This window comes from Tachypleus tridentatus, chromosome 2 (assembly GCF_004210375.1).
Source record: "Tachypleus tridentatus isolate NWPU-2018 chromosome 2, ASM421037v1, whole genome shotgun sequence".
Classification (NCBI taxonomy): domain Eukaryota; kingdom Metazoa; phylum Arthropoda; class Merostomata; order Xiphosura; family Limulidae; genus Tachypleus; species Tachypleus tridentatus.
Genome location: NC_134826.1, coordinates 132617158 through 132631019, shown reverse-complemented (window position 1 = coordinate 132631019; position 13862 = coordinate 132617158). Strand labels below are relative to the sequence as shown.

Sequence of the window (13862 nt, the reverse complement as noted above, 5' to 3'; positions counted from 1 at the left end):
GGACTATATAGTACAAAGGCATACCATGTGTTTTCTACCTCCTTATTTCAAAATAAAATGTTTCTCTTAATCTAGCTATTTGTTGTTCTGTGTCATTCGCTTGAAGTAACGCCTTTTCTGCCTGTGTGAAAAATAGTTGTACATTTTCACTTTGTACATGAAGATTGGCATCAGTTTTCTCCATTGGCAAATCGAGGTTACAACCCTTGTTATTTTATTTGGGGAATGACCTAAATGCTGTATATAAGTAATTAAATAAATATATATATCATTACTATATACCACTAAACGGTTAATTTTCAGTTATGCTTTCTTAAAACATAAAACAACAAATAAAAATTATAGAGAAAGACAATGATGTCTAGAAGTTACGACATTACAAAACTATTTTCTATTCGTGTATCATACTCGCTGTTAGCCTCCCTTATTCTCTCAAAAGGAAGGGAAAGAGAGATTCATTTTTACAGATTTAAAAGACGTATCTTAGAATACCAAAACAATTATCATATTACTATACTGGTGCACATAAAACCACTGTAATTTATTTGGCTTTTTAACCAATCTATATGTGGATTAAAAAAATCCATTTCTGTTCAGAACAATTATTCACCAAATAGACTTCAAATTTACCAGCAAGACACAAGCCAATTACAAATAACTGTCAGATTTACGTAGTTTGGAATGTACGCTTTCTATTGGTTATAGTGCTCGAAGTGATAATGTTTTTCTTTATTTGGAATTAATAATCAAGATACACAAGAAATAGAAGTATTCAAAAATTAGAAAAGTGGGGGTACACCTCATATTACTCTCCATTTCGAGTACAGATTATAACCATCTATTTAATGGAAGTAAGCTTGAGTTAATAAAAGGTTTCGAAAGAATGGTGTAGTGGGCGGGCATTGCTGACCTTGAAGGTTTCAAAAAGATATTGGTACTTCAGTAAATAAAGAAGATGAATTTCTTGTTTTATTTTGTAGTTTATAAATATGTGAAGCTGGAGTTTCTAATTCGTTACTACTATAAACGTTGCAGGGTAGGCATAATAAAATATAAACTAAGCAATGTAATATTAAAATAAAAATTATAAACTAAATTATTTTGCCTGTTTTATTGAATTAAATGATGACAAAATTGTCTAATTAAAATTTGAAAATAACTCTCAAAGATGACGTGACATGTACCACTTGATCTTGCCAATCAGCCAGATCAAGTGAATGATTAGGAAATTCAATCAGTTGTTCAGAAATCAAGGGGTTGTCATGACCTTTCAGTCATTTATTTGTCAACTACATGACCATTCTAGCTTATGAAGAAAATCAAGTGGCAGTCACAAATGTAGTTCATACACGATACCATTGAATACCATCTGATAGCTCAGAAGTAGTGTTAAAAAGCATCTTTCAGCTAAGCTAAATTTTGAAATTTTTAGCTACCATTTTTAGTTATACAAATTGTTACTTACTATGTATTATATTTACCTATTCCGATTGCCTTAACTTCATAATTAAACAACTATCCTGCAGCTTTTCAAGGAGCCTCATAACATGTATATATTTTTGCCTATAAATTGACAGGCTAATCTGTCAAAGTTCAAGGGATGGACCAATCAAAATGGACGCTGGCTCAGTCTTTACACTGATGTATCAATTTTTTAAATATCTTGTCTTCTAGCATCGAGTTGCTTTTTGAAGTTCTTAATGAGCATATTTATGTGCACTGAATAATAAAAATTGAACTATTATGTGGATTTCAGTGAAATATTTAGTATGCCTTGTTCATGTGGGGGAACTATTCATCACACCAACAGGAAGTAGTATTTTACACCTGCATGCATATGTTTAGCAAATAGCTTAGCGTATAGCCATCTCTTCAGTTACCCTGTATGTCATCATAATGTACAGTAAGCATTCCTCTAAGTTGGTTTAGCTGGGAATCACGAATGTGGCAAGCATGTATTTGGTTTGTATTATTTCTTCGGCTAAACCATGTGACTGGGCGTGATAAGGCAAAGTGCTAATCTCTGTGAAACATAACACTTTATAAACCCCAGCGTAAAATAAACTTTTTATGTTACTTCACTTATCCATGTGGATCTCTTTTGGTGCTCCAAACCATGTTGTCCATGCTAACATATCAGTGCCAATTTATCAACCAGTGGATAAGTTGACGGCAACGAGTGTGGTTGCTTTGTAGCACAGAAATATTGGTTTCTGGTTCATCGTCAGCATAATGAACGTATCTGAGAAGGATTTCCTTCTCAGGAATAGTCACATCAAATGTTTCTCTTTAATTACTGTTTCCATATTACTACATAACAGACCATCTCCACAAGCAGCCAGTTCCTTGGTAATCTTCCTTTACTAAACTTTATGTTTGACTCAATGGATTATTCATTTCTTTACTGAGTTGAAGCTGTGCCACAACTCAACTACACCTTGTTCAAATTGTCAATGGAAATTAGAGATGGACAATCTAAGCTCAGGATTTGGTGTTTGAATCCAAACATTCCATATATTTACCTACTTACAGCATTTCATAAATGGTCCAGATATTATTTAGCTGCACCTTTGAACACTAGGAGCGAAATCTACTTGGTTTTACTCATAGGAACCTGTGGTGTTGGCCAAAGCCTCTCCATTGCAAGTTCTGGGACCATGTTTGACTTGGCTGAGGTGCTGCAGATGTTGTGGGTCCAGAGAAATGGAAATACTTGAAGACTTCGACATTCAAACAAGTAGTCAATCCCCTAGTCGAGGGTGGCATTACAATGAGTTGCTCATATATATATATATATATATACACACGTTCATAAACACTTACACACTTTGTACACCTACACCAGTAAATTCCGAACACCCTAAGAGGATAATTAATATCCAAATACCTACCAACTTTATAGGATGAGGTCGGACTTCACATAAACCCTTAACATAAATATATTCTCGCACTTTTCTTTGACGTTAGACACTTATCACTACAACCACTGTACTATAAACAAGACAATAAATTATTTCCCATTGAGCTTTGAGGGTTATGATAAATTCTATAAAAAAGTTTTGGTAACTGTACCATATGCTCTTTTCTGCAACCGACGTAAATAGTCTAATGACAGAACTGGTAATTCATTGATTTACGATCGACATTTTTCTGCTTCAACTGCTAAGAGGGAAATAAACTTAGTAAAAAAGAAGTGAAAAAGATAGAGGTAGAAATTCTCATGGAAAGCAGTTTGTAAGTTCGTTGGAAATACTAAAGAGGCTACAACAGTACTACTCAGCTTATTTCGCATTTTTCAACCTTTAAAGTTTTATGGTGACTATGAGGTCCGTGAAACTGGACGACCCTCTATAAAGTTAGGGGAGAGAAAATAACAAATAGAATGCAGTTTCCCCGAAAACAAAATGTTTGACATTTATCTATGAGGTTTTTAAGAGATCAACCAAATGAAATTTAAAATTTTTCACACGATGAAGAGTATTTTTAATATTGATAGGAAAATCACTTTGCACGTAAAACAGTCAACACTGACTTCATACATATTCTCAGGCAAAGTTTGTTTTTGTTTATAGAAAAGAAATCGGAATGTTTACTAAACGCTAGAAAATGTTGTAAAGACATATAAACATGTTAAAAGAGTAGTATGGAAACTTTAGGGTCACGTGGCCAATGTACTTCACTGAGTTTGTAGCAATAAAGATATTAACAAATACGGATATTACTCATTGCTAGTGAGAATATAAGAAGAAATGTCTTACTTTAGCTGAATTCTGCCAATGTGTATTTATTTTGTAATGTCTGAAATGAAAGCTGAGTCAGTTTGGCGACTACTAGATGGCACCACCTTGCAGGATAATCACTACTAGGCAATAGTTTTGCCAACGACCAAGACCGTAGATGTAATACAAGCTATAAGTAATTCACACCAAAAACTAATATTAAACTTATAACTGGAAAAAATGCCTTTAAGCGAAAGCTGCTCTCGAAGATTTGTTATTAGGGTTCAAGGTGAGTAAAAGCAACGCCTTGACCAGACTTGTATGCTTTAATTAAAATTAATGTATACAACTTGGCATTTTGCTTTTATTTCTTATTGTATGTTTTCTTTTTACATGTACATGTAATGTTGCCAAAGTAAATCTTTTGAACAAGTATACGCTTTTAACATGATTGAAAATGTTCGAGTTTATTTTAAACGTTATTAGTTATACATGTATTAATGTTTGGTTATTTGTTTTACTTTTTTAATGCTTTTGACTGCTGCTACATTTCTGTCTAAAAAAAAGTTAACTTTTAGTTGTATTTAAAGTTTAATATGTAGTTTTATTTTAAAAGCCTTTTTAGTATCATTGGCAAATTTAAGTAATTTACTGACCGTCAAGGATGGACAGAAAAGCATTAATCGAGAAGATGAAATTATTAAGAAAATATTTAGAATAAAAAAACAGAAAATTGAAAGAATGAGATGTGAAATTAGAAACAACAAAGAAAACGTAAAGCCGTTTGTTGTTATTTTTTTATTTCGCGCAAAGCTACATGAGCGCTAGCCGTTTCTAATTTAGCAGTGTAGGACTAGAGGGAAGACATTTAGTCATCACCATCCACCGCCAACTCTTGGGCTACTTTTTTACCAACAAATACTGGGATTGACCATAATATTACAAAGCTCCTACGGCTGTAAGGATGAGTAAGCTTGCTAGGCTCGGCATGGCCAAGCGTGTTAAGGCGTTCGACTCGTAATCCGAGGGTCGCGGGTTCGAATCCAAACATGCTCGCTCTTTAAGCCGTGGGGGCGTTATAATGTTACGTTCAATCCCACTATTCTTTGCTAAAAGAGTAGCCCAAGAGTTGGCGGTGGGTGTTGATGACTAGCTGCATTCCCTCTAGTGGTACACTGCTAAATTAGGAACGGCGAGTGCAGATAGCCCTCATGTAGCTTTGTACGAAATTCAAAACAAACAAACAAACAATAGTAAAGATCAACACAACTATCTTGACCAATAACAGTCAGGCAACAAATGGGGAAACCTCTAAAAAATATGATTAGCCAATTATTGTTTATTTCATAAAGCATCATACACTGAAGACGCGCCACTTTTCATATAAATGTACAAAAAAATAGCGGTTTTAAACAATATACTTTAACGTGATTCAGATCTTATTCCATATTCAATTAAAGTAGTTTTCTTGATTAAAACTGTCGAGCTAAATAGTTTCGTATTTAAAAGACGTGTCGCACAACACTGTGAGATTACAAGTAAAATCGTGTTTCAAAACACGTCACAGTTCTACATAACAACAAAATGGTTTAATTAGTTATAAAAACTGCACATATATATTGTTTACTTAGAAACCTCCCCAAACAAAAGTCTAAACACTCACAAAAAAACAGGTATGAAATGTCTTCAAAATACTTTCAGTTTTAGGAAGAACTTTTAATTAGATAAAACGCAAACAGTTTAAAAAACGTAGGCCTCTATTTACTATTTATTTCAGGGAATACAGATACCTGTTCTTGCTTAGATTTTCACTCGCACCTACTTAGGGTAGAAAACAGTTATTTTTTATAAATAGCTAAATACTGTGCTTTTAGGTATACTATTTTCTATTTTTTGACATTGAATACCTGATTTCATACTAATAATGTAATCTTACAAATCTAATACTTCAAGTGCTGTTATTATAATGTTAAATTTATTGGAAAAAAACATTTGAAAACTTGTCATTTAATAGAATAAATGTAAGTAGGGAAGGTAATAGCTTTCAGTCTATTTGATTTAGCATAAGGTTACCCAATGATTCTCAATCCTATTTACCATAAACAATCCAATCCTAGATTTTAGCCTCTAAAATTATCGCTAACCCTTTATTCGTGTTATCAGTGTACATATCGTGTAATCAAAAAACATATTTTACAATGGCACAGACCAAAAGTTCTTGAGCAAAATAATACTGCTATAATATTGCGAAAACAAACTATAATTCACGTTAAGTTTAACCACCTATGAACTTATGATTTTCTAGTAATAGTACTCGCAGTAAGAGATAAAGATTCAACAGCGTGCATATAACATCTTGTTGAATATTTGAAATGCAGAAAATGTTTTTAAAAGCTGGAAAGTTTCCTAATATAGGATCTAACCTACTGATATAAATGTGATTTTACCAGAATAATGAAATAACAACTTAATAATATATACGATATAAAATATTCTGTAGGTTATACATTATCACATTTTATGTATGGTATACAATCTTATAGATGTAACACGAAAGATGTAAAACAGTACTCCTGTTAAACTCAAATAAATAACATTAATTTTGTAGAAAGCTAAAGTTTTCTATCAAGGCACCTGTTTCAGTTACCCATGAATTTTTTGTTTCAAGAGTAAAAATATAATCACGTTAACTTTTTGCAATTCTTATATTTATGAATTGTTTTAATTAAAGAAATATAATCACCTCGAAATTATAATTTTTATTTATAATTTTAATATTGTTTCTTACTAACCATCCAAACAAGGGTTGTTAAATTCACGTTCATTCAGAATACCTTTATTTACAGTTGTAGATCTAAAAACGGATTCAAATTAGGCTAAACCTAAGTCATTAAAATGGGTTGATGTTACCGCCACCTTAGAATATTTTAAGCAGTCTAGTTTATCACTACTTATAATTATATTGGCCAACATTTTCATCACTGTGTTTCCATTTTATTAATCAATCTGTAACCAGCTTTTTTACTATGACTCATAGTTACATTAGTTAAACTTTTTATCACTAAGTCCCATTATATTAAATCTGTTTTCTACTACTTTCCATTACAGTAACCAACTTCTTTACCACAATGTCCAATTACGTAAACTAAGAATATTTATAAAAACTTCCCTTTATATCTATCAACCTGTTTTATTAACATAGTGTTTGTGACTATTCCCCATTATAATAAACACTACTTTTTATAAAATAAGCTCTTTTATATCAAACATCTACTATCGCTTTCCATTACTGTAACTAAATTATTTCCATTATATTAAGCAAACTGTTTAACACTATCCATTACACTGAATATGTTTATTTTACTTTCCTTTAAAGTAACTAACTTGCTTACTGTTACTTTGTATACATGTTTATAACAACTTAGCTAAATTAATGAACCAGGATTAAGCCTAGTTATGGCACAGAGATGAAGTTTCACTTGTTTTTTCATTATTCTGGCACTGTGTTTACAATTCATTTGGATATTTTAATAAACCTGTGTAAAAAATCAATAACAAAGAGAATGTTCCTTTTTGAGAAGCAATTTTACTAATATCAAAAACAATCCAAAACTGTACATTACACTTCTTGCAAATTAATATCTTACAGAATGTTCAATGAAAGTATAACATCAGTTTTCTCACTAATTTCAAGTATTTAAGTTAAATGGAAATAGTTCCTAGAAATTAAAAACTAGGTAACTTTAGTGAAGCAGAAGCTATTGTGTTTATGAATAGGACTTCCACTGACCTCTAGAAGTAAACTAACAAACATACTTTGTGGAGAATCAACTGTAATTATTAACAAATATGTTAGATTAAAATTTTCATGAGTTATTGAAGTTCACACAAATTTGAACAGTTAATATTTTGAGTAATTCGAAACATAAGTCTTCAAATCTTACCTACATAAAATTATTATTTTAAAGTACCATAATATCACAGAACACTATACAATTCATACATTTAATGAATGCAGTAAATAGTTTATATTCGTCACATCTTTACATGAAATGAACTAGTGTAGACTTTTGGAATATCAAGTTTTTAGATGTTTATGTGCTTTGTTATGGTACAGAAATAATCATAGATGACAAGTATATACTATAATAGGGTCAGCACACGTATTTCTGAGCACTTTTTGTGCTTCATTTAAGAGTTATAAGAATTTTTGAAGCCTTTTCCTTCATTGCTGGACTACAGTTTTCTATGAGAGAAGTCAAAGATCTGCAGAGATGTTTAACACTTTCAGGGTTTAAATCATCCTTATTTATCTTCAATAACAGCTTCTCTGTCACCTCCAGAGCTTCCATTCTCAAAGTACTGTACTTCACCACACTAAAAGCTGATGACACAACTTTCAGAATCTGTTCAACCACTGAAGGAGAGAATGGACTGCTTCTATCATTCTCCACTATTTCATTTTGTAAAACAGTATTCTTGATAAAACAATTTAATGCCTTCAAGATTGACAGCTGCACTTTCCATGTGCTAACTGGAAAGTTAGATGTCATAAGATGACAGAAAGAAGTCTGGTATTTTTTCTGAGTTTCAGGAACAGAAGGCCATGCATGTCCTAATGCTTCAAATGCTACAATCTGGAAATTAAAGTTTTCCCTACTGTCTTCTTCCTCACTACTGCTATGTTGATTATTCTGAGAGTAACTACTGTTCTTTTCCAGAATGGGTACCAAGATATTGTAGAGATCACTAAAATAGTCCAACTGATGTTTTTCCAAGACTGCTGCTAAACTTTTTATAGCTGCTTCCTTATATTTTAAATTTTCTTTTTTACATTCTTTCACTAAAACTTGAATAATCTGATAAACAGAAATTTCATCTTCAGTTTCTGAGATTTTATCCATTGAATTGACACAAATCAAAGATAATGCATTCATTAGTGACTCTTTTCCTGTCCACGTCCTTCCTGACAGTCCAGATAATAAAGTCTTCAGCAAAATTCCAAGATAAGGCTGTTTTAACATTCCTCCTAGTTTTGTTGCCATCATTGCAACAGCTGTGGCTGCTTGTTCTTTCATAAGCCATGACTGAGATTCTAAGCCTTTTTGAATTAGACTTACTATTTCAGTTAAATATAAACGAATTGCAGTTTCATATCCTGTGGTAAATTCCAGCCAGACTTCTTCCCATGGATTGGAAACATCAGCTTTTTTCTCTCCTTTGTATGCTTTTTCAAACATTGCCAGGAACACTAATGGTAAAACTTGAGAACTATGTGCACGAAGTACGTCAGGACTGTATTTTGCCATTGCTTGAACAGTGTACCCACATGCTGACCTTGCTGGGGCTTCTTCCTTTTCAAGATACAGATTGTGGATTTTCACCAATACTTTTTCTACACTGCTGTCTTTAGCAACTTTAACGAGATGACCAATAGCACTTCCATAACTTTTTCTAACAGCAGCATTTCTATCCCCGAGTCCATTAAGAAATGCTGCCAGTAGTTTTCCAGCATATGGCTCTAATTCCCTCGGACACTGGAAAGTAAGATTTGATATTAAATGTGAACATCCTGTTTTAGTACCTAACCCGACTGAACTACGAATTAAATCGACCAGCCTTGGAACTAACTCTTCCATGACTTGTTTATCTATATACTGCACACAGTGATTCACAGTCTCCATCATTGGTGAGGACCGTGAAGCTGCAATACGTGCATTATCTATCTTCTCTTGAGTATCTTGTTCTGATCCCAACTTAACACTAAGATAATTTACTGCCTCAGGTTCAAGATCACTGATAGCTTCTAGCAGTGATATCACTAATAATGGTATATGTGGTTTTAACAAAGGACCAGCATTCTTGCTCACCTGAACAATTGTCAAAAGACTTACACTTCTGACTTCTGACACTCGACTACATAATCCCTTCTTGACCAAACACATAATAATTAATTGTAAAGCTTGTTCCCCTGTTTTTCCACTAGTAGAATCACAAAGCTTCACTGAAACTTTGCTAAGAACCTTAAGAGCTGATTCAGCAGCATTCCGCACTGATTCTTTGATGTCATCTCTTACCAGAAACAAAGTTTCCCACAAAGACGGTAAGTAACCAATAACCTCCGTTAAATCTCGACCTCTCATCAAATCACTAACAGCATAACAGCTTGATTCCCTCACACGCCACTGGGGATTGGTCAAGTTCTCTAACAGGTCATCAAGAATTGTTGCCAGATAAAGATCTATTGTTTTTTGTGGCTCAGAAACAACCGAATTCCAGATGGTTATGAATGATTGTCTGGTAGCAGTATTTGGATCAAATTGATATCTGTACAATTTTGGAACAATTTTAGACAAGTGTTCTGACAACTGTTTTCCAGCCTTTTCTGCAATCTTCCCAAACCCAAAAGCAGCACCTTTTCTTGAATTCCAGAGAGTATGATGATTAGCCAAGTGCATAAATTTGTACACAAGATCTGGTTGGTTCAAGTCTGATGCCAAAGAACAAAGTTCCTTGTAAGTACTGATCCCACCTCCTGTTGGTGATTTACCCAAAATTCCTTCTTCAAACAATTTAGTGTCATCTGATACAGCAACAACAGATTTTCTGCCTGAAGTCAAAGTTTCCAGGAGAAGATTTACAAGTTCATTCTTATCTTTCTCCTCTCCCAGTTCATATATAAGGTTTAAACCTTTAGATGCAATATCTTGAGTAATCTCACTGTTGTCAGCAAGCAAATTTAATAGAGCATTCTGTATACTTTTAAAAGATGATTTGACAATGCTGTGGTTTCCACAGTCTTTCAAAATACTAATCAACCAAACTGCAGAAGCCTGTCTAACAGCAGGTTTTGTATGAATGACAAACTTGTTTAGTATTTCTTTAATAACCCATTTCATTTCTTCTTCTTTCAACATTGTTTCTTTAGACCTGAAATCGTCTTTCAGTTCAACCCAAAAGTTCCTTGCAGCTGAGGAGGAGGGCCCAAGTACTGCACAACACAAAGCATCTCCTACTGTAAAATGAAGGTCTACATCTGATTTCTCGAAAGCAACTTGAAGAAGCTTTTCCATGATTAGCCTACAATGTGGAAATGTAGGATCACCAACACAAATGTATCCTAAAGCTTGAATTGCACGCTCTCTGCACTTAACAGGATATTTTTCTGAACATGCAATGTCTCCAAGCTCTTTGACTGATAACTTACTTTCTAATTTTCCATCAATATTTGTAGAACTAACATCACTTTGTGACGCACCTGACATTTCAAAATAAGTATGCAAAGGACCATTTCTTCCAATCTCACCAATTCCAAGACAAACTGCTGATGTCAACAGGAAATTGTTATTTTTCAAGTATGACAACATTGTCGATACAGTTTTGTATACAATTTTCATAAATTCCTCTTTCTTAGCAGCATAATTGGCATGTGTTTTCATCTGCTGAAACCAAAACCCAATAGCATACCCCAAACTTATCAAAGAACCATGCTGAGATTCCAGATTGTTGTTGTTCAGATTTTTTAAAAGCTCCTCAACAGAGTTCACAAATACATTTTCACTATCATGAGCAATAATAACAGCAAACAGTTTGGCCGAATGTTCTCTCACATCTTCTTTAGCTGACATCATTAGACTTTTAACCAAAGACATGTGAGCAGCAAACTCTTTCGGTAAGATGTCTGGAACACCAGCAACAACTTCTAAAAGAATGTAAACAACATGTGCATCAGCAAAAGCTTGTAAATACTGCTTGTTTAAGGCTATGTAGCTGTTCACAGCATTACTCTCTTTATCAGTATTTGAAAGAAATAGTCTTCTTATATACTTTGAAATGTATGGTGATTGCTCTTGATCTATATCATCAAACTGTAGCTCTTTAGGAACATCAGCACTGCTTACTAGACATCTTCTTAAATACAGCAGCATTTCTAAATATGTTTCAGGATTAAAGGCCATAGAAGTTTTTCCTACAACATATTTGTCTTTTGTTTTCATTCTTTGATCTGCTTTCTTAGTGATGTAATGAACAACATCTGGAAATGGTGGAAGTTTTTTTTCCCCTTTTCTTAGTGATCGCAATATCTTCCTTGCTTCGGTTCGTATCTCATCTTTTGAATCACCTGCAGCCAACATTAAAATGTACTGTGAAGGAATGTGATCATCGTCAAAAATTGATGCTGCATAATTCACAGCTATCAGTCTTACCTGACTTACAGGGCTTTCTATTTTGGACATTATAAGGGCTTCCATGATACCACGCAGACTTGGTTCCAGATTACAAAATGCCTTAGACAGAAGTCCAAGTGATTCCTGAATAGCAATCTTGCCATCTTGATCTTCATTTACAAGTGCATCGAAAAAGGAATTAACAATGTTTAAATCTTCAGTGATAAGATGTGGAAGTTTCATCCCCAGCATACCAACTGCAACATATGCTTGATTACGTATCTTAGAATCTTCATTTGGATCTGCTATCAGTTTCTGCATGCCTGAAATAAGTACTTTTCCAACTGGCAAAATTTGCTTTTCAGTGCAGTTGTTACATATTGAATTAACAAACTGCACTGCCATAGACTTCAATTTCACATTAGTGTTGTTACCAAATAATGCATCAAAAACAATTTGAACAGCTCCTGGGAATTGAGTGGAGGCTGTGGATGATTTCAAGATGTTAGGAAAAATTTTGAGACGAATGCGAGTGTTAGTAGGTGATCGCTTGTGTTCAGGTTTCACTGTTGATTTTTTGTCTCTGATATAATTTGAGCCTAGAAACAAAGAAAATAAATTATCTGCTAATGATGTATCATTCCAGTCAACAACACCGGATATCTTCCGGAGTTCTTGATCAGCGATGCTAGCCACACTATGACGAGTATCTGAAGCAGCCACAATCAAGTGAACAACTATATCTTGTTCTGGGTACACACCACATGCTAAAAATCTCACTGCTCCCAATTTAATTTTCTCAAGGTTTTCAGGGGGCATTGCTTCATCTCCAACTGTACGTTTCAGTGCATGCTCACTCAAACCAGGAGGAGGAGTACTAGTTTCCCCTGAATGGGTAGTAGCTGAACTGGATCTTGCAAATCCATAGGGAATCAAAAGAAAGTCCAAAAGATAATCCAGTAGTAGTTTTGCTACCTTTGGTTTATCTCTCAGTCCAAACAGAACCTTGCACTTTTCTGCATCACTTGGTATCGTTACATGGGGTAATACAGGCATCAACATCAATAAGATACTATCTTGATGCATTTCTGGTTTGTTTTCTAAACTGCTAAGTAAACCTGATAACATTTCGATCTGCTTATTGATTTCAAGCCGGGGGTAACCCATTTTGATGTAAATTATGGTAAAGTTAACAATAAAAGACGTAGCAGCAGGATCTTGGTACTGAAGTAACAATCCTTCAACAGGAAGCTGAACTAGAGGTCGAGATTTTAACCGCTTGTTTATGTGAACTAAAAGTTCCATAACCTTCTTACGAACGCCTTCTTGAGGGCTTGAAAGTTTCAGCAAAACGGGTGGTAAAAACTTAGCAAGTGCGTTTTGCAACTGTTCGTCGGTTTCTGCAGCTCCAATTCGAAGAAACACACGTTCTAATAACACCAACTCATCCTGCACAGCCATCTTTACTCATTTATGCGATTAAAGCGCCACTCTTGTCTTTCATTGTGTAATGAGATATTTAGAAATGTCCTTTACTTTTTAAATATAATATAATTTAGATTATATTCAAAATATTATTTGTTGATAACGTTGTTATGGAAATTAATATCTTAAATACCATATATACAGCCATAAAATTTTCTTTATTTAATTTATATTTATTATGATTTAATTAAAGAAAAGTGGGTGGTAGTTAGTATACGTGGGTATTCAAGCATTAATTTCCAGATGTTTTGTTTTTTGTGTGTTTTGAATTTCGCACAAAGCTACTCGAGGACTATCTGTGCTAGCCGTCTCTAATTTGGCAGTGTAAGACTAGAGGGAAGGCAGCTAGTCATCACCACTCACCGCCAACTCTTGGGCTACTCTTTTACCAACGAATAGTGGTATTGACCGTAACATTATAACGCCTCCACGGCTGAAAGGGCGAGCATGTATTTGTGTGTCCGGGATTCGAACCCGCGACCCTCGGATT

General features: G+C 34.0%; 1 protein-coding gene across 1 annotated transcript; it reads right to left on the bottom strand.

Annotated features, from left to right (window-relative positions):
* Positions 1-7289: 7289 nt before the first annotated feature.
* Positions 7290-13370, bottom strand: LOC143245137 (proteasome adapter and scaffold protein ECM29). The gene has a single exon (XM_076491074.1). It carries the CDS (start codon positions 13346-13348, stop codon positions 7907-7909), a length of 5442 nt encoding a protein of 1813 aa, XP_076347189.1. The 5' UTR covers positions 13349-13370; the 3' UTR covers positions 7290-7906.
* Between the last annotated feature and the right edge of the window lie 492 nt (positions 13371-13862).